Source organism: Schistocerca gregaria, chromosome 2 (assembly GCF_023897955.1).
Source record: "Schistocerca gregaria isolate iqSchGreg1 chromosome 2, iqSchGreg1.2, whole genome shotgun sequence".
Lineage (NCBI taxonomy): Eukaryota > Metazoa > Arthropoda > Insecta > Orthoptera > Acrididae > Schistocerca > Schistocerca gregaria.
In genome coordinates, this window is record NC_064921.1 from 72,718,684 (window position 1) to 72,738,331 (window position 19,648).

At 40.6% G+C, this 19,648-nt stretch overlaps 1 protein-coding gene across 9 annotated transcripts in view; it reads right to left on the minus strand.

Moving 5' to 3' along the window:
* The window catches only part of LOC126336343 (trichohyalin), a 415,368-nt gene that overhangs the window by 89,741 nt on the left and 305,979 nt on the right, over nt 1-19,648 (minus strand). For all 9 annotated transcript variants that reach the window (XM_049999914.1, XM_049999913.1, XM_049999908.1 and 6 more), the window contains 3 exons: nt 14,725-14,871; nt 6,742-6,855; nt 6,487-6,658 (listed from right to left, as the gene is read on the minus strand). In XM_049999914.1, coding sequence (XP_049855871.1) covers nt 6,487-6,658; nt 6,742-6,855; nt 14,725-14,871 — 433 coding nt within the window. The remainder of the gene's footprint in view (nt 1-6,486; nt 6,659-6,741; nt 6,856-14,724; nt 14,872-19,648) is intronic.

Sequence of the window (19,648 nt, forward strand, 5' to 3'; positions counted from 1 at the left end):
GCCAGCTTCACACATCCGTCCACATCAAACCCACCAACAAGCAACAGTACCTCCATTATGACAACTGCCACCCATTCCATATCAAACGGTCCCTTCCCTACAGCCCTAGGCTTTGTGGCAAACGAATCTGCTCCAGTCATGAATCCCTGAATCATTACACTAACAACACGAAAACAGCTTTCGCATCCCGCAACTACCCTCCCAACCTGGTACAGAAGCAAATAACCAGAGCCACTTCCTCATCCCCTCAAACCCAGAACCTCTCACAGAAGAACCCCAAAAGTGCCCCACTTGTGACAGGATACTTCCCGGGATTGAATCAGACTCAGAATGTGGCTCTCCAGCAGGGATACGACTTCCTAAAATCCTGCCCCGAAATGAGATCCATTCTTCATGAAATCCTCCCCACTCCACTAAGAGTGTCTTTCCGCCGTCCACCTAACCTTCGTAACCTCTTGGTTCATCCCTATGAAATCCCCAAACCACCTTCCCTACCCTCTGGCTCCTACCCTTGTAACCGCCCCCGGTGTAAAACCTGTCCTATGCACCCTCCCACCACCACCTACTCCAGTCCTGTAACCCGGAAGGTGTACACGATCAAAGTCAGAGCCACGTGTGAAAGCACCCACATGATTTACCAACTGACCTGCCTACACTGTGACGCTTTCTATGTGGGAATGAGCAGCAACAAACTGTCCATTCGCATGAATGGACACAGGCAGACAGTGTTTGTTGGTAATGAGTATCACCCTGTGGCTAAACATACCTTGGTGCACGGCCAGCACATCTTGGCACAGTGTTACACCATCCGGGTTATCTGGATACTTCCCACCAACACCAACCTATCCAAACTCCGGAGATGGGAACTTGCCCTTCAATATATCCTCTCTTCTCGTTACCCACCAGGCCTCAACCTCCGCTAATTTCAAGTTGCCGCCACTCATACCTCACCTGTCATTCAACATCATCTTTGCCTTTGCACTTCCGCTCGACTGACATCTCTGCCCAAACTCTTTGCCTTTAAATATGTCTGCTTGTGTCTGTATATGTATGGATGGATATGTGTGTGCGCGTGTGTGTAGGTGGCGAGTATATACCTATCTTTTTTTCTCCGTAAGGTAAGTCTTTCCGCTCCCCGGGATTGGAATGACTCCTTACCCTCTCCCTTAAAACGCACGTCCTTTCGTCTTTCCCTCTCCTTCCCTCTTTCCTGAAGAAGCAACCGTTGGTTGCAAAAGCTAGAAATTTGGTGTGTGTGTTTGTGTGTTAGTTTATTGTGCCTGTCTATCGGCGTTTTCCCGCTTGGTAAGTCTTGGAATCTTTGTTTTTAATACATTTTTCTCATGTGGAAGTTTCTTTATATTTTATTTACATCATTAATTTGAACCCAACAATTACGTTTGTTATTGTCTCTGTTGCCTTTCGAAATTTTTTCTATCATCTTACTTTCTCTTTTTGTTTGTACAAGTAGTTTCACTTTGTATTCATCTTTCCTTTTTCTGTAATCTACCATACATTTTATCCTGCCTAATTATAATCAATAATACGTAATTTACTTCCAAACCATAACCTAGAAACTTTAACGCTTTCAACATTACCGCTGCTATAAAATACACTGTTCCAAGTTTACAAACATTTCGTGTAAACTCATGAATACTATTTCACAGCTTCTGTTCCTTTCACCCATTAAACAACCATCTAAGCTATTTCCAACAACTTTAGTTTTATTTCCATTCCTGTTTTTCCCACATAACTGATCATTTTTTAGCAGCTTCCCACAGGTTTAAACGTTATTTTTTCTTCGTCAAACAATTGTTAGCCTCATTTTTATAACCTGCCAGTACATAACCAGTCCTTTGAATACATTTACACACATTTTTTTCGAAATTTTCCTGAATTTCCCCACTCTTTAACATGTTTTGGAGACAACACAACTACCTAACTTTTGCACCCATTGTTGTTCACTAACCTAAGCTCAGCACAGGACCAACATAGCTCATCTCAAACCAACACTTTTTCGACTTTTTTCACACCTTTGTCTCTCGCTATATTTTTAACCTTATGTTACCTTTTCCACCTTCTAATACCATGTCAACCTCACAACATCCCTACAACGAACCCATTAAATTTTATTTACATTCCCTCCGCAAACATGCCTTCACCCTAGCCAGAGTACGCTCCCATATTTTATTTACTCAGGCTTGTCTGACATTCGGGATTACCCCCAAAGGCCTCACACTTAAAGTTCCCATCTCTGGCTGCAATCCTTCCTTCCATCAGTCCTTATACCAGTTCCAAACTGCACAATCCATAGCCCTCATGTGGCTAATCCTTCACCTATACATCTTCTCGGCCAATGAACACACCCGTCAACTCCTATCCCAAATCGAAGTCCTCAATCTTTTCTCTCCGACATCCACACCAGCTGTTTGTAGCATCCTCCTACAGGCCAACCGCAAATTAGAACAGCATACCACCCTCCACCTCAAAAAACTATCCAGTCTCCTGATTTCCTGTTTCCTGCCTCCGGAAAGGCGACTCACTCACCCTCCACAACCTTTCCAACAAACCTCAACCTCCTCTCATTGCGCACAGACCCAGTCTCTCCCATCTACTCAATCTCCCACTTCCAGCTCCACTCCCCCCAACACCTCAAAATTCTAGTCAACACAATCCGGAACCGCAACACCCCAGTTCAGTAGTTAACCTTTCCTCCAAACCTCTCTCCCAATCCGAAACCTCTGTCCTATCCAAAGGCCTCACCTTCAGCCCCACTCCCAGATTCAACCAAACTGCCCTTGTCAAAGATTTACTGTCCTACACTCGTAGTCTCTGCTGGAAATATCACTTTGCCACGAAGAAAAATAATCCTGATCCCACTCCTAATGATCCAATTCCCCAAGACACTATCCAAATTGAACCCTGCCTGGAACAGTTCCGTCCTCCATCACAGCGGGACCCACCTCCTCTTCCTCAAAATCATCCTCTCCAAACCTTCCAGGACTTTCTCACTTCCAGCCTTGCCTCTCAATCTTTCTTGAAAAACCTTAATCCTACTCCCAACATCACCACAGCCGAAGCCCAGGCTATCCGTGATGTGAAAGCTGACCGATCCATCATGATTCTTCCGGCTGACAAGGGTTCCACAACCGTGGTACTTGATCGTCGGGAGTATGTGGCTGAGGGACTGCGTCAGCTTTCAGACAACTCTACATACAAAGTTTGCCAAGGTAATCCCATTCCTGATGTCCAGGTGGAGCTTCAAGGAATCCTCAGAACCTTAGGTCCCCTACAAAACGTTTCACCTGACTCCATCAAACTCCTGACCCCACCGACACCTCGCACTCCTACCTTCTACCTACTTCCTAAAATTCACAAACCCAAACATCCCAGCCGCCCCATTGTAGCTGGTTACCAAGCCCCCACAGAACGTATCTCTGCCTACATAGATCAACACCTTCAACCCATTACATGCAGTCTCCCATCCTTCATCAAAGACACCAACTACTTTCTCAAACGCCTGGAATCCTTACCCAGTCTGTTATCCCCAGAAACCATCCTTGTAACCATTGATGCCACTTCCCTGTACACAAATACCCCCCACGCCCAGGGCCTCGCTGCGATGGAGCACTTACTTTCATGCCAATCACCTGCCACCCTGCCTACCAGCAACAACCTCTTTCATCATCACCTTAGCCAGCTTCATCCTGACCCACAACTTCTTCACTTTTGAAGGCCAGACATACCAACAATTAAAGGGAACAGCCATGGGTACCAGGATGGCCCCCTCCTATGCCAACCTATTTATGGGTCGCTTAGAGGAAGCCTTCTTGCTTACCCAAGACTGCCAACCCAAAGTTTGGTACAGATTTATTGATGACATCTTCATGATCTGAACTCACAGTGAAGAACAACTCCAGAATTTCCTCTCCAACCTCAACTCCTTTGGTTCCATCAGATTCACCTGGTCCTACTCCAAATCCCATGCCACTTTCCTTGACGTTGAACTCCATCTGTCCAATGGTCAGCTTCACACATCCATCCACATCAAACCCACCAACAAGCAACAGTACCTCCATTATGACAACTGCCACCCATTCCATATCAAACAGTCCCTTCCCTACAGCCTAGGCCTTCGTGGCAAACTTACCTGCTCCAGTCCTGAATCCCTGAATCATTACACTAACAACACGAAAACAGCTTTCGCATCCTGCAACTACCCTCCCGACCTGGTACAGAAGCAAATAACCAGAGCCACTTCCCCATCCCCTCAAACCCAAAACCTCTCACAGAAAAACCCCAAAAGTGCCCCACTTGTGACAGGATACTTCCCGGGACTGGATCAGACTCTGAATGTGGCACTCCAGCAGGGATACGACTTCCTAAAATCCTGCCCCGAAATGAGATCCATCCTTCATGAAATCCTCCCCACTCCACCAAGAGTGTCTTTCCGCCGTCCACCTAACCTTCGTAACCTCTTGGTTCATCCCTATGAAATCCCCAAACCACCTTCCCTACCCTCTGGCTCCTACCCTTGTAACCGCCCCCGGTGTAAAACCTGTCCTATGCACCCTCCCACCACCACCTACTCCAGTCCTGTAACCCGGAAGGTGTACACGGTCAAAGTCAGAGCCACGTGTGAAAGCACCCATGTGATTTACCAACTGACCTGTCTACACTGTGAAGCCTTCTGTGTGGGAATGAGCAGCAACAAACTGTCCATTCACACGAATGGACATAGGCAGACAGTGTTTGCTGGTAATGAGGATTACCCTGTGGCTAAACATACCTTGGTGCACGGCCAGCACATCTTGGCACAGTGTTACACCGTCCGGGTTATCTGGATACTTCCCACCGACACCAACCTATCCGAACTCCGGAGATGGGAACTTGCCCTTTAATATATCCTCTCTTCTCGTTATCCACCAGGCCTCAATCTCCGCTAATTTCAAGTTGCCGCCACTCATACCTCACCTGTCATTGAACATCATCTTTGCTTCTGCACTTCCGCCTCGACTGACAACACTGCCCAAACCCTTTGCCTTTAAATATGTCTGCTTGTGTCTGTATATGTATGAATGGATATGTGTGTGTGTGTGTGTGTGTGTGTGTGTGTGTGTGTGTGTGTGTGTGTGTGTGTGCGCGAGTATATACCTGTCCTTTTTTCCCACTAAGGTAAGTCTTTCCGCTCCCGGGATTGGAATGACTCCTTACCCTCCCCCTTAAAACCCACATCCTTTCGTCTTTCCCTCTCCTTCCCCCTTTCTTGAAGAAGCAACCGTTGGTTGCAAAAGCTAGAAATTTTGTGTGTGTGTTTGTGTGTTAGTTTATTGTGTCTATCTACCAGTATGTGTGTGTGTGTGTGTGTGTGCGCGCGCACGAGTGTATACCTATCCTTTTTTCCCCCTAAGGTAAGTCTTTCTGCTCCCGGGATTGGAATGACTCCTTACCCTCTCCCTTAAAACCCACATCCTTTCATCTTTCCCTCTCCTTCCCCCTTTCTTGAAGAAGCAACCGTTGGTTGCGAAAGCTAGAAATTTTGTGTGTGTGTTTGTGTGTTAGTTTATTGTGTCTATCTACCAGTGTGTGTGTGTGTGTGTGTGTGTGTGTGTGTGTGTGTGTGTGTGTGTGTGTGCGCGCGCGCGAGTATATACCTATCCTTTTTTCCCCCTAAGGTAAGTCTTTCTGCTCCCGGGATTGGAATGACTCCTTACCCTCTCCCTTAAAACCCACATCCTTTCATCTTTCCTTTTCCTTCCCTCTTTCCTGACGAAGCAGCCGCCGGTTGCGAAAGCTCGAAATTCTGTGTGTGTGTTTGTGTGTTTTATTCATTGTGCCTATATATATATATTAAAAACAAAGATTCCAAGACTTACCAAGCGGGAAAGCGCTGGTAGATAGGCACAATAAATAAAACACACAAACACACACACAGAATTTCTAGCTTTCGCAACCGACGGTTGCTCTTCAGGAAAGAGGGAAGGAGAGGGAAAGACGAAAGGATGTGGGTTTTAAGGGAGAGGGTAAGGAGTCATTCCAATCGAGGGAGCGGAAAGACTTCCCTTAGGGGGAAAAAAGGACAGGTGTACACTCGCGCACACACACATATCCATCCGCACATACACAGACACAAGCAGACACTGTTGTAAATATTTGTCATGTATTATTGTTGCTCACATCTTGGAAGACCTCCTCACTATGGATCAATTGGAATGAAAGTAAGTCTCATATACATCAGTAAATTTCATACACACACAAAATATCAGCAGTCATTCCTGAAAAAATATTAGCAATCATTCCTGATACATGGAGAAGTTGTGATCATTAGTGGTGTGAAAAGAACGATATTTACTCTAAAAAGAGTGCCAGGTACCAAAGAAATATACGAAATATCTCAAGACTTAGCTTGTACAGACTGCAAGAAATAACTGGAAAGCATTAAACATTCTTCTATATCTAAAAAGAGCTTGAATTTGCTAAACTCACTGTCTATTTTCTCCTGGTACTCCTGCTTCACTTCTGTTAACTTCTTTGTACTTGCTCCACTATTACTCTCTAGTGTTTTCAGTTTTGTTCGAAGACTGGTTAACTCTTGCTCCCTATTCTTCAGTTCTTTCTCTTGGTTGGCTTTGAGTCTTTCACACTTCTTCTTCTCTGCCTGTAAACAAATACAGCTCACAAGACACAGATATCTTTTATTTCAGTGCAGTGTTAATAGAAAGTAAAGTAAAAAAAAATTACCTGCAGGTTAGCTTCAATTCCTGACACTTTTGTTTCTAATTCACTTCGCTGCGTTTTTAATTCAGCTTCTAATTTTTTGTTCTTCTCTTCATTTGCTTTAAGATTCTTTTCAGCCTGAAACATATTAAATTCTTCACAATCATATTCAGTTACCATATTGAAAAAAATCTGGAAATGGCACTGCAAACAGGTAAGTTTAAAGAAAGGGCACTTGCTAAGAAGAAAGACAAAATCTTCAGAATTCTCATGTTGATGAGAGTTAGAAACAGAAGAAATTTATTTCAAGTTTTTCAAAAACTCTGTACAGCCACTTTTCACTTCATGTTATTGCAAATCTTAGAGAGAAACAAATAAGTAAGTTACCATATTTTCTTATTTTCACACAATGATATCCTACGGAATTATATTCTGAGGTAGTTCATCTTTAAAAAAGAAAGTTTTCACTACGTAAAAGCATACCATAAGAATGTGATTCTTCAGTTTCTCCCAGCATATTTGTTCATCGAACAGTTCACAGGTGTACGGCCAGTTTATAGTGTCCAACAGGTAGTGTCCAACAGGCATATTATTTTGGCAATCAAACATGTCGCCATCTTCAATGTGCTGATGAACTGTGCTCCTGAAGGCACATGGCTGACTAATATCCCCCGCCCCTGTGAGCCCATCCATCTGCAGTCTGCACCTGTGGCCATGCATTGGCAGTTGCAGAGACACTAGCATTGGCGTCTGTGATGGCGTTGATGTAAGTTCTCTGTCTGCCCTGGTTACCAGATTGTTTTGTTTGATGAGAGTCTTTCAATTAAACTCAGTGCTGGTTCCCAAGCCTTGCTAAAATTATAGCTGCAATTTTGGTTGAAGAGATCATCCCTGGTATGAATTTCTATGACCTCTCTAACATCACTGTCTCAGTATTTGGAAGTCTGTGCCAAGATCCTGGTACATTTGCACTCCATCACATGAATCTTGGACAAACAGTGATCTACGAATACTGACTTGTTGGGATACATTAATTGAGTGTGCCTCTGGTGTTCTCGGCAATAATCTCTGATGGTGCACATTGTCTGTCCAATATGTTTTCCCTCAATGACATGGAATCTAGTATACGCTGGTAACCAAGATTACCTTTGACACTTCTCAACAATGCTCATGTTCTATTGGGTGGGCAAAAGACAATTTTTACTGGGTGCTTCTTCAATATGCATCTGAATTTTCCATATAGTGTGCCAATATATGGTATAAAGGCAGTGGCTGCCTCTTCTTCTGTGACTTCTTCTGTCTCCACAGATTGTACTGTTGTGGCTAGGTGGAGAGCATGCCTAATCTGCCATTCTGGGTATCCAGTTTTTTGGTGTATGGTTCAGAGGTGTTCCAGCTCATGGGACAGATCCTCTGTGTCTGAAATGGTGCACTCCATATGTACTAGTGTTTTTAGTACCCCATTCCTCTGCGAAGGGTGGAGGCAGCTGCCTGCATACAAATACTTGTCAGTGTGCATTTTCTTCTGATACGCACCATGGCTCAGGGTGCAATCAACTCTTCTCTTAACCATGGTGTCCAGGAATGGTAATCCTCCTCCTGCTTTGGTCTCCATAGTGAATTTGGTGTTGGAATGTATGGAGTTCAAATTTGTAAGGAAGTCAAGGAGTTTGTCCACCCAATGGTGCCAGATGACGAACATGTCTCCCACATAACTTTGAGGAGGAAACCCCAGTGTCATGCAAATGGAAACCCATTTGTCTTTTCCATTATGTGAATGACACGCAGACAAACTCCTAGACTTCCTGCCATATCAGAAGAAAATGCACACTGACCAGTATTTGCATGCAGACTACTGTCACCAGCCTTCGCAGCGAAATGCTAAAAACGCTAGTACACATGGTGTGCACCATTTCAGACACAGAGAGTCTGCCTCATGAGCTGGAACATCCTAGAACCATACTCCACAAAATGGATACTTAGAATGGCAAATTAGGCAAACTCTCCACCCCACCACAACGGTACAATCTGTGGAGACAGAAGAAGCCACAGAAGGCCAGAGTATACCAGATTCCAATGCAGTGTGGGAAGACATGTATTGGACAGACAGTGTGCACTGGTGAAGATTGTTGGCAAGAACACCAGAGGTACACAAGACTGATGTATCCCAGCAACTCAGAGGTCACAGAGCACGGTTTGTCTAAGAATCATGTGATGGAATACAAATGTACCAGGATCTTGTCACGGAATTCCAAAAACTTGGACAGTGTCATTAGAAAGGTCATAGAAATTTATACCAGGGACGATCTCATCAACCAAGGTTGTAGCTATAATCTTAGCAAGGCTTGGGCACTAGCACTGAATTTAGTTAAGAAGACTCTCAGCAAAACAAAACAATCTGATGACCAGGGCGGACAGAGATCTTACATCAACCCCATCACAGATGCCGATACTAGCATCTCCCCGTCCATGGATGTGGACCGTAGCTTGTGGGGCCGGGGGATATTAGTTGGTCATGGGCCCTCAGCTCAGTTCATCAGTGCACCTGATGATGGTGACATGTTTGATTACCAAAATAGTGTGCACGTTGGACACAGCGAACTGGCAGTACACCCGTGGACTGTTCGATCTTGCCATAAGAATAATTTATGGTGCTCACCATTGATCATGTTGTAGATAGCTGTTCACACAGTTAGGTATTTTAACTACAGCATCACTGTCTATGTTATATTTTCTCATGATACTGTTATAAACAATCCATTAGATACCAGAAGGATTGACTATGGCCATAATGACAGTAGAAAATATAACTTTCATTTCTCTTCATTTGCACTGGGATTAGAAAGGGGTGAATAAAACTGCTATCAAAATCTCTGACTGCTTGTCTAATAATATAAAATGCGTGATTGATAGCAAAGCTAAATTTTAAAGTAAGGCAAAAAGTTCCATCCTGAGATTATTGTTTTACATCTTTTGGTAACAAACAGAACCAAACTTTTTGGTTTGGTTAGCAAAGTGGGTTTCTACTGGTGATAAGCTGTTATTGTATCAGTGAAAGGTAGGGAAATATATCAATTTATCAAGTGCAACATGAAATCCAGAAGAAGGTTGACTGAAACGTTGGTCTGTAACAGTGGCTGAAACACTGGTTAATACAGTGATAGTCATTTTACTATATGATATGATCCATTACAGAATACATAAGTTAACTGACTCTGATCACAGAGGCCTACACAATTACAAGAAACAAGTCATAGTCTACCAGGACAGTCAACTTCGTATATTCATCTCATATATTCCACTCTAGGACTGAAAATTAGAACTAACAAAGGCTCAAATTCAGTAGTATTGTATAGTATGCATACATATATGAGACAACCAATAGATAGTTGAAGTGGTAAAGGTGACCACTCATGACAAGTTGAAATCTGTGCTCAAGTCCCTGTCCAACAAAAATTTTCGAAGTGGTAAAGGTGACCACTCATGACAAGTTGAAATCTGTGCTCAAGTCCCTGTCCAACAAAAATTTTCAAGTATCACTAATAGGTAATATCTTTCTACCCAATGCAGCTAATGTCAGAAATATTCCACAATAGTGAATAAATTTCATAAATTTAATATTGCTGCTAGATTCTGACCAATTTCTTTTTCTTTAGACATTGTTAAAAGTAAGTATTACAAGTCTCAATGGGCAAAATGATGATTGGATACTAACACTGAATATGTTTATCTCCTTGAAATCCTGTGGTGGGAATACAAGAAAAAGGTTGTGAGTGATGAGGTCATAGACAGTAGGGCATATGGAAGTATGAGTCAGTCCTGTAAAGCATGCTCAGATAACTGAACAGGTTAAGATGACTGTTCACAATAAGCAGGAAATCTGGGTCTGAGTCCCAATCCGCTACAAATTTTCATTGTCACCAATAGGTAATATCTTTACACCTAATGCAGCTAATGACAGAAAAATTCTGCAATGCAAATAAATTTCATAAATTTAGTATTGCTGCAAAAATGTGACCACTGTCTTTTTCTTTGGACATAAAGAAGGGAAAGCAGAAAGGTGGAAGGAGTATATAGAGGGTCTATACAAGGGCAATGTACTTGAGGACAATATTATGGAAATGGAAGAGGATGTATATGAAGACGAAATGGGAGATACGATACTGCATGTAGAGTTTGACAGAGCACTGAGAGACCTGAGTCGAAACAAGGCCCCCAGAGTAGACAACATTCCATTGGAACTACTGATGGCCTTGGGAGAGCCAGTCCTGACAAAACTCTACCATCTGGTGAGCAAGATGTATGAGACAGGCGAAATACCCTCAGACTTCAAGAAGAATATAATAATTCCAATCCCAAAGAAAGCAGGTGTTGACAGATGTGAAAATTACCAAACTATTAGTTTAATAAGTCACAGCTGCAAAATACTAACGCGAGTTCTTTACAGACGAATGGAAAAACTAGTAGAAGCCAACCTCGGGGAAGATCAGTTTGGATTCCGTAGAAATGTTGGAACACGTGAGGCAATACTGACCCTACGACTTATCTTAGAAGCTAGATTAAGGAAAGGCAAACCTACGTTTCTAGCATTTGTAGACTTAGAGAAAACTTTTGACAATGTTGACTGGAATACTCTCTTTCAAATTCTGAAGGTGGCAGGGGTCAAATATAGGGAGCGAAAGGCTATTTACAATTTGTACAGAAACCAGATGGCAGTTATAAGAGTCGAGGGACATGAAAGGGAAGCAGTGGTTGGGAAGGGAGTGAGACAGTGCTGTAGTCTCTCCCCGATGTTATTCAATTTGTATATTGAGCAAGCAGTAAAGGAAACAAAAGAAAAATTTGAAGTAGGTATTAAAATCCATGGAGAAGAAATAAAAACTTTGAGGTTCACCGATGACATCGTAATTCTGTCAGAGACAGCAAAGGACTTGGAAGAGCAGTTGAACGGAATGGATAGTGTCTTGAAAGGAGGATATAAGATGAACATCAACAAAAGCAAAACGAGGATAACGGAATGTAGTCGAATTAAGTCGGGTGATGCTGAGGAAATTAGATTAGGAAATGAGACACTTAAAGTAGTAAATGAGTTTTGCTATTTGGGGAGCAAAATAACTGATGATGGTCGAAATAGAGAGGATATCAAATGTAGACTGGCAATGGCAAGGAAAGCGTTTCTGAAGAAGAGAAATTTGTTAACATCGAGTATATATTTTAGAGTCAGGAAGTCATTTCTGAAAGTATTTGTATGGAGTGTCGTCATGTATGGAAGTGAAACATGGACGATAAATAGTTTGGACAAGAAGAGAATAGAAGCTTTCGAAATGTGGTGCTACAGAAGAATGCTGAAGATTAGATGGGTATATCACATAACTAATGAGGAAGTATTGAATAGGATTGGGGAGAAGAGAAGTTTGTGGCACAACTTGACCAGAAGAAGGGATCTGTTGGTAGGTCATGTTCTGAGGCATCAAGGGAACACCAATGTAGTATTGGAGGGCAGCGTATAAGGTAAAAATCGTAGAGGGAGACCAAGAGATGACTACACTAAGCAGATTCAGAAGGATGTAGGTTGCAGTGGGTTCTGGGAGATGAAGAAGCTTGCACAGAATAGAGTAGCATGGAGAGCTGCATCAAACCAGTCTCAGGACTGAAGACCACAATGACAACATTGGTAAAAATAAGTAGTATAAGTTTCGATGGGTAAAATGACAATCGTAACACTAATGTTGAATATGTTTCTCTCTTTGAAATCCTGTAGTGGGAATATAAGGAAAAAGCTGTGAGCAATCAGGTTGCAGACAGAAGGACATATGTATGAGTATGTCCTGGAAGCATGCTGAGATAGCTGAAGTGGTTAAGACAACCGCTTACAACAGATGGGAAACCTGGGTCTGAGTCCCTGTCCGGCACAAATTTTCATGTGTCACCAGCAGGTAATATCTTCATACTTAATGCAGCTAATGTCAGAAAGATTCCACAATGGCAAATAAATTTCATAAATTTAATACTGCTTCAAGATTGTTACCAATGCATGTTTTTTCACACATTGGTATAACAACCAATCTGAGTATAATGACATCAGTGGAAGAACATTCAATGCATTTGAAACTAAAATTCTGTTTCCTAACAATAGATGATCCAATAAGAGATGGATTCTGCGAAAGAGTTGCAACATGCCTTCATGCTTAATGCTAGAGGAGAGATGGAGAAGAAAAAATTCTATATAGTGATCTAATGACAATATCCACAAAAGTTTTGGTCTTAAGTCTTCTATCTAGTCACTCAGTGATCATAATGGCACCAAAATGGAATATAGTGTAAAGAAGACTGATGTACTGAATTGCATATATGAAAATTATTTTACTGAGAAAAATCTTTCTTCAGTTCCCACTTTTATTCATTTCTTGAATGAAAAAATGATAGACATTAAAACAAGGGATTGCAGGATAGAAAAATCAGCTAAAATCACTCATCAGAGGATTCTATATAGAACTAGCTCCACTTATAGTACATGTTTGTCATAGGTTACTAATGAAATAAAACATTCCAAGTGATTCTAAAATTGTGCAGGTCATTCCCATTTTAAGAGGAATCATGTTTTGGAGCAACTTTGTGAATAAGAGGCATAAATTACTAATGCATATGTTACAGCATAATGGCACACATTTTGTGCTTGTGTATAATGACATTTTTGGACATCAACAATATTCTCTGTAGGTGTCAATGTGGGTTCCGTAAATAGTAGTCTATGAACACAACTTGCTATATTTATCAATGTTATCCATTTTTGCATGATTATTTGACTGTTCACCAGTCACTGAAAAGAGACAATGCATCTGAACTAATTTTAATTAGAATGGTCACATAAACAATTTGCAGAAAAAGCAGAAAGCAGACTGAGATTCACTATAAGAATCCCAGAAACATGTAGTTCATGCATGTAACAGATAGTTTACAAAACCCCTGTTTGACCCGTCATAAATTAATTGCTATATGGCCTCACAGTTAATACTATTTCTTAATAAAACTTTTAATCTGTTTAGTTTACAAGTACATTAGTTTAAATATAAAACAAATTCTACTTTATATTGGTGACTTCATCAATAAAATCATTCTAGTGAGCAAATAGAAGACTTTCAGACATTTATTTAGTAACCAATTTTCATTATCCAATACGACTGGGCATGACAAATAAATAAAGGATCGACATGAGAAGTACAATATTCTGGAGACATCAGTCATAGAAATATGAACAGAGAAGAAAATACTTCATAGTTTTCTGCCAGGATACCTCCTGAGAAGATCAAAGCCACCCTGTGCCTCAAAATAGTGCCACTTATTTCTCCTAATTATGGTATGATAATCATATAAAATGACACGCTGCTTGGGCTGCAAAAGATCACTCCTACAACTAGTACTTTAATGGACACAGTATTAAATTTTAGAAACTGCAGTATAGGAAAGAATGTGAACATGAGAAAAGGCTAGAGAATCTAATCTAATAAAGCTCCCACCCAGACAGATAGGATGGTTGAATGAACCTGAGGGTCAGAAGAAATTTGTGTCTGCAAAAGATTTTGAGTACAATGCAGAAATAATGGCAGCTGCACGTGGGTAATATATAGACCTTCCAGTACTACACTTTAGGGAAGCAAAAATACTCAACCAAAGAAAAACTTTTGATAAAGTGGCTGGACTTAAAAGCAGAGTGTATCACTTTAAAAATTTATTTTTGGCGTGACAAATATAGTCTTACACTTTGATACAATGATTGTGTCTCCTTCTTCTCATAGTAAAATATGGAACAGCTCAAACCACAAACTTAGCTAATGTTGCACTACCTTTTATTATTCACTCATAATTTGCTTTAAAACTTCACAATACTCACAACTGTACATTTGCAAAAGGGTATATTCCTTTTCCAGCAAGACAGTGAATTTTAACAGTTAAGGCAGAGGACTGATTCCAACACTTCAACATTTACTGAAAGAACAAGTCACTTACCTTCTCTAGCTTCTTTGTCAGTTCCTCAATTTCCCCTTTGCTAGATGACAGTTTGTCCTGCAGTGTAGAAATTTCATTCCTTTCAGCTGAACGAGCCTTTTCAGTGGCATCAGAAACAGATTCTCTCTCTTCTTTAAGGGTCTTTTCCTATTAAAAGCAACAAATCATTTAAAACAAGTTTCTATGAATAAAAAGTTACTTCAAAAACTGTTTAACACAGTACTACATTTTAGCATTTTGTGCTGTGAGGCCATCTCTATGCAAGTACTACATTTGATTTTCCTTTAGTATAGTTCACAAATATACTTCTAATGAAATTGTAGCTTGAAATGTTACATAGTTTTGTATGCAATGTGAGCATTTGTATTTTACTTTTTGATACTAATCACCTGTTTCACAAGCTTCTTTGGTGCAATCATCTTTGTAGAAACTAATGTATATCTTTGCAACCCATATGAAGTCCCTGTTCATATTAGATACATGACACATCTGCAGCATGTCCAGTTCTGCAGCTGTTACTTTGCCTTACAGGTGTTTCACCTGTACAAGTGGTATAAACAGTAACAAATGGCTTCTTTAACAGTACTGTCAATATCTCAATTAGCTAGTTGTAGGCTGGAAGTATTCTGTGATGTGGTGAAGAAGGAAACATCTCATTTCCTCTAATCCCCTGTGTACGAAAAGTGTTCCCTTCACTATTCAGTACCACTGACATCTTGAATAGCTGTAGTAAAGTGCCAATATAGATTGTGAATATCTTATTTTATGCCCTAGAATAAAAAATATCCCTAACATTATTCTACAGTTGCATTCTGCACCCATTACATCTTTGTAAAATCTTAGTCCTATCATCTGTCACCTCTGGATCAATCTAGTTTTCCCATGCTTACACTTGTAAGACAACTCTTCTTCAGTTTCCACTTCTGTCATTTCAGAGGCATGAGTTGCTCTGTCAGAGGCACAACAGCTGTTCCACTATTGATGATCAAATAACTGATGTCCTGGTTTCTATGTTGGCATTATAATGAACTATTTGTCAGAAAGCTTTCCCCATTAGACAGCATCCAGTGTAAATTCACATCACTCAATAGCAAATATTCTGCCGAGTACAATTAAAAATTAATATTAGTCTTCTTCTTGGCAACCAGGAAGTTCAAAAAGTTTTAAGTTTGCATTGGGCATTATCATCTATGCTTCCAATATTGTGGCAAACATCTTTCAGACGTTATGAAGGTGAACCAATGACTCTCCTCAGAGTGAAATTCTTTTTTGGATTTGCTAGTTTAATGGAAGGGGGATTGCTACAACATTGTGTTTACAATAAGTCCACCAATGCAGATTTATATTTTTAGACTTATGTCACAATGGCTCATAACTGCCACTAGAAGTTTCGTTTTCACGGTTCATGTACTGTCCGACAACCTCCAAGATGAATGACTACATGCACAATTGGTATTGAAATAAGATGAATAGTCACATATAATGAACAAAGCTCTGCAAGCTAGAACATTATATTTACCATGAGAAGAAGGAAATAGCAGCTAGGTCATCAGGACCACTGTCTTCTTTTCGAAGAAAGGAAATGTTTCTTCAAATAACAGCCAGCATATTATAGAAACATCAAGTGAAATTATCTTCCAAGAAATGATGATTTTCATCTACATGACTGGCAACTAATGGAACATAACTGCAATGTTTTCAGCACTGCCCATGGCACCTGTGTCCCTTCTTAAAACACTAGCTTCACGTATGGACGCAATTTTAGAACATGCCCTGCGACCCCATAGGTCTGAATCTTCATCTGACGCGCATTACCTTCCATTACTCAAACTTTGTCTATTATCTTTCTCCCCTCTGCTGATTAACTTCTAATAACAATAGAAATCACAGAAAGGAAAAAAAAATAAACAAAAAATGAAAAAAGACAGCTGCTTATCTGCTGCTGGATGATAGATAGTGGATAATAACATATAACTCACAGGAAGCCACTGGCTTATGAGCTACCATTCTTTTCCTGGTGTATGTATAAGCCTATATACAGACCACTCAATTTTCTTTTCATTTTTCTTCCATATTAGACCTTTACTATACCTTGTTGTACAGAGCTGAACATTATTCTCTGTTCACTTCCCTACTGAAGCTTTTCATGTGATAAACCTTTTCACAATGTCTATCCTTGTAATACTTTCTATCCTTGTCCTATATTAGTACCCCTTTGCCTCATATTAACCCAACCATCTCCTCTTCATCTTCACACTTATGATCGGGAGGGGGGGGGGGGGGGGGGGGGGAGAGTGATTACATCAATGTTCAATGTGATTTTTCATGATTGGCATACTGATTCTGGGCAGTAAGGCCTTCGAATGGGTACTTTTTGATCACCCCTTATTCAGGGTGAATCACTAAAATTTTCGCTACAGATATTGTGCAAAAGGAGATTGCTATTGATGGGCAGTTTTCACAGAGTGGATTGGTAGTCATGGGCTCATACTGTTATTCATTCACTGATTGTAATAATACTTAGAAAGTGTATTTTTTGTGCAAACATACACTTTCTTAAATGGAACAATGCCTTTTGGCATTAACAAACTAAAAGTAGGGTAGATCTGAATATCAATGGTATTTGTTGCAGGGTTATAATCTTAGTCATTCAAAAGATATCATATTTTGAAAAGTTCCCACTCCAACACTTGTACAGTACCTGGGGTAGCAACACTAAAGAACAACACAAGTGCATACACTAGTTATGTGGAATTTGACAGTAACGAGACAACTGACCATCACAGGTTGTAGTCAACATAACCACCAGCAGCAGCAACATATGCTTGCAGTCTGGTATGGAAGGATTGCTACTCTTGTGCCAGCATTTCATTGGTGACGTCCAAACAGGCTGCAGTATTATGTCATTGCATATCATCAGGTGTAGTTGCTACCTATTTGTGGATGGGTGCATGTTCAGTGTTCTGTCTATGAAAAACAGGCCTTTGAGGTGATGGTTCACTATCCCACACCATGTTTAACCTGACCATGATTGATAAATGCAGCTTCGATACATGATACATCTGGAGTATCTTGTCTTAATGCCAATGGATAAAAGTCAACACGATTCTCATAGTCATTTCCATGCAGCTTTTGATGGGGACAGATGTGACATGAATGGAACCCATGTCGACAGAGAATGTGTAGGACACTTGCCTGACTCATGCCACCTCCTCATGTGATTGTGTGGGAACTAACATGTAGATCAACTACAACATCAGCAAGAACATTAATCTCCCTCTCTTCTGTCATCATTTGTTTGCTTCTGTTACATTGTCCAGCAGTTGAAGAGGTCGATAAATAATTTGCAACATGGTTGATGTCTATTAGGATATATTGCCGCATACACCATACAAGAACTAACTGTATTCTTCCACATTCTTCATACACCAGGAGTGTGTCACCTTTTTCTGCATTGGTAAATCCCACCATCCATTCATGACCTACTGTTTGGACTAACAAGTTGCAAAACTCTCAAGGAACGCACACGCACACTGTAAACAAACATAACAACATTGTACCTAGCTATTACTCAAGCTGAATGGCACAAACAAGTTTCAGTATGAAAGCTTTTTAAAATACAATATCTCGTAAATAACTCGCACTGGACTCCTGCAACAAACACCACTGACATTGTAATTTACCCTATTTTTAGTTTGTTAATGTGAGTAGGCACTGTTACAATTAAAAAAGTGTATGATTGCACAAAAAATACACTTTCTAAGTATTATTACAAGTGTTCATTGGCTAACATCATGAGTGCCTGACTGCAAATACATTCTGTGAAAACTTCACATCAATAGCACTTTCCATTTCCACAATATTTGCGGTGCAAGTTTTAGGTACTTCACCCTGTATACTACTAAGCTGTAGTCTAGGAATAACATGTGATGGTCACCAATTCCTGAAGCAGAAATTAAATTTGACATTTAGAAAAAAACTTACTTTTCAAATGTCTCTATAAACTGCCAGTAAATACTGTGGAAGGGTAGTCTTTTCTGTAACATTTCATATTTTACCTACTTCCACTTATACTATTGATATACCTTTTGAAAGTCAGGGCCTTTTCCTTACCCACATCCCCATGTCAATTGTGCAATGTCTCCTTCTCTCCATCTTTTCTACCACAAAGATGGGCACAAAGTTTAGATTTAGATTATGGAGGGCAACAATAAAGGATAAATTCATTCTCTGCATTGCACAAAAATGTTTCAGGCTTCAATTGTATGATATTATTCCTCCACAGAAAAACACTTGTGTGCAAAGTCAAATATGGTGCATCCTCTTGAGAAAATGGAAGTTCAAGCATTGAGTCATTTCCTGCTCTTGAAAGGAAAAAAATATGAAGAAAATATTGTAATCACACCACATTGATGGATCACTCAATATAATTATGAATGCATCTGATGAGGTTGCTAAACACTGTGTGGAAGGATACATCTACCAAGACCAGATGGCATGGCAAATCATACACGGCAGATTTAAGGGCTGTTGTCGACTGCCACCGTCTCACTTGTCAACCTATCAAATTTTAGAGCAAGCTGCGTAGTGCATCTACTGATTTGGAGCTCTTCATTACCTGCCACCAACAACTGGCTAGTATACAGATTTGTCTGAGTGCCTAATGTGTGACTAAATTCACTCACCGTTCAACTGACCATTGTGTTTTCAGCTGTTTTCAGTGAATGAACTGATGGCATATGTGTGCACCAAGACCATGGTTTGCATCTGAATGTTTGCCAGGCGAAACTACACACAGTGTTTTTCCACACAGATATGGAGTTATTCCACAATGTTCAGAGTACTGTTCAGACAAAGAATTACCCACCTACAGACGTCTCTTGGTTTTTTGCGTTTCCAGAAGAGTCAGGAACTATCACTTTCT